Source organism: Lucilia cuprina, chromosome 3 (assembly GCF_022045245.1).
Source record: "Lucilia cuprina isolate Lc7/37 chromosome 3, ASM2204524v1, whole genome shotgun sequence".
In the NCBI taxonomy this organism is placed as follows: Eukaryota; Metazoa; Arthropoda; class Insecta; order Diptera; family Calliphoridae; genus Lucilia; species Lucilia cuprina.
Window position 1 is genome coordinate 66,533,206 of NC_060951.1, and position 2,125 is coordinate 66,535,330.

The 2,125-nt window shown below is 26.4% G+C and overlaps 1 protein-coding gene across 1 annotated transcript in view; it reads left to right on the forward strand.

Annotated features, from left to right (window-relative positions):
* The first annotated feature begins 959 nt into the window (after positions 1–959).
* Positions 960–2,125, forward strand: part of LOC111678936 (elongation of very long chain fatty acids protein AAEL008004-like) — a 10,097-nt gene continuing 8,931 nt past the window's right edge. The window contains exons 1-4 of the mRNA XM_046947152.1: positions 960–1,139; positions 1,206–1,540; positions 1,617–1,722; positions 1,802–2,112. Coding sequence (XP_046803108.1) covers positions 1,079–1,139; positions 1,206–1,540; positions 1,617–1,722; positions 1,802–2,112 — 813 coding nt within the window. The 5' untranslated portion in view covers positions 960–1,078. The remainder of the gene's footprint in view (positions 1,140–1,205; positions 1,541–1,616; positions 1,723–1,801; positions 2,113–2,125) is intronic.

Consider the following 2,125-nt stretch of genomic DNA (forward strand, 5'->3'; position numbering starts at 1 on the left):
AATATACTATATAAATTTATAAAGAACCATAATATATTGAAGTCGTTGCGTTAGAAATGGAATGAGAATATTAATATACCCCCAATAATTTTACAACTAAAATTTTTAATATTCTGGCGTGTGGATATTACGCAACGTAAAATATTTTATAAACAAAATTATGCAATAAGTAATTCCCATTAAACAATTTCAAACAAAAATACATGTGTATGTGAATACGTTATATACATATGTATATGGACAGATATTTTTAAATATTAGTAAAATATTCCATTAAATGCAATAATCACCAAATATAATTCAAAACAAACTAACTCCTTTTATTCCAAACCAATTTCAATAATTATTAATTTTCGTTTATTTAAAAGATTATTTTTTACTTTGTAGAAGTTTAAGCATGTAAATGTCATTTGATAGTTATTGCCAGAAAGATGTGATTATTTATTATCTTAAACTATTTCAAATTAACAAACTATTACTTACGGAACACACATTTTTAAACGAAACTTTTAAACGAAGTACATACTTCTTAAAGAATTACATTTATCACCACTTCAAAAGCATAAAAATATTATTGATTATGTTAAAAGTATTTAATTCAAATGAATTATATACTATAAAAGTCAAATTTTACTACCCCTAAATCACTTCCGGAAAACATGTATATATAGGAACTATATTTTAAATAAAGTTGCTTCAAAATACTAAATGAAATATTTTTGAGAATTATAATTTTATTTTTTGTGTACTGGGTTATTTCTCCTTAAAAATGTTGCCAAACATATTCAGCAATCGACATGTATCGTTGCAACATTTTAAGTTAATGGTTAGGTTCTTTAAGAAGATATACAAGGTATATATTTTTCTAGAAAACATGCACAAAAAATGAACAAAAAAATCATTACAAATGCAACTGCAAGACAAAAAAAACTTTGAATAAATTAAAACCTAAACTTATATTGAACCAAAATATATTCAATACAGTTGCGAAAAGTAAGTGAAGAAGTGAAGACATTTAAAAAACTACAACCAACTTATTAATTTAACGGCTCAAATAAATTTTCTAAGTTTAAGCAAAATGTTGTTGTTAAAAATGATTTGTAATGCTCTAATAGCAATAAACGAAGTTTTCGAAAATGGTAATTGAAATAATACAATATAATATTTACTAATCTTTAATATTAACCATTCATTTTAATTTAAAGATAAACGTCTTAGTTCTTATCCATTTCTTGGGAAACCATGGCCCATGCTTGCAGTTGTTTCAATCTATCTTTTGGCCGTGTTAAAATGGGGTCCTAAATTTATGGCCAATCGTAATCCGTACAAAGTTGATGGCATAATGAAATTGTATAATGTTGTACAAATTGCGTTAAATGGTTACATATTCTATGAGGCATTAAAATATTCCTACTTAAGGGACGACTTTGTAATGAATTGTCAAAAGCATGATCCCACTGACACACGTCCATTGACAATGAAATTAGCTCGACCGGCCCTTTTATATTACTTCTCAAAATATTTGGATTTGTTGGACACGGTAAATAAATGTTAATATTAAATATAATTTAAATCATTACAAAATAGTAATTTTCGCTCATTTTTTTATTTTTAAGTTCTTCTTTATAGTGCGTAAAAAAAACAATCAAATAACCTTTCTTCATGTGTATCATCACTCCTTAATGATTATGGGCGTTTACATATATTGCAGATTTTTATTCTGTAAGTTCAGCATATGTGATGGAATACTGCAACTTAGATACACTTTTAATTTTATCTGCTTCATCGAATTTAATTTCAGCATCTCATTTTACCGCAACTGGAGTTCTTAATAGTTTCATTCATGTTTGCATGTACACATACTACCTGGTTGCAGCTTCAAAACCTAATATCAATTTGCAGCCATGGAAACGTACGTTGACTATTATGCAACTTCTACAATTTACCGTGTTGGCAGTACACTTTAGTATGCCACTACTTAATAATTGGTGTAAACTACCATTTTTCTGGTTGATGACAGCCTTTTTACAAAATGCTTTCATGATTGTGCTTTTTTCAAATTTCTATTATAAAACATTTATTTTAAAAGACTTAAGGAACAAAAAAATTAAATAAAAATCATATA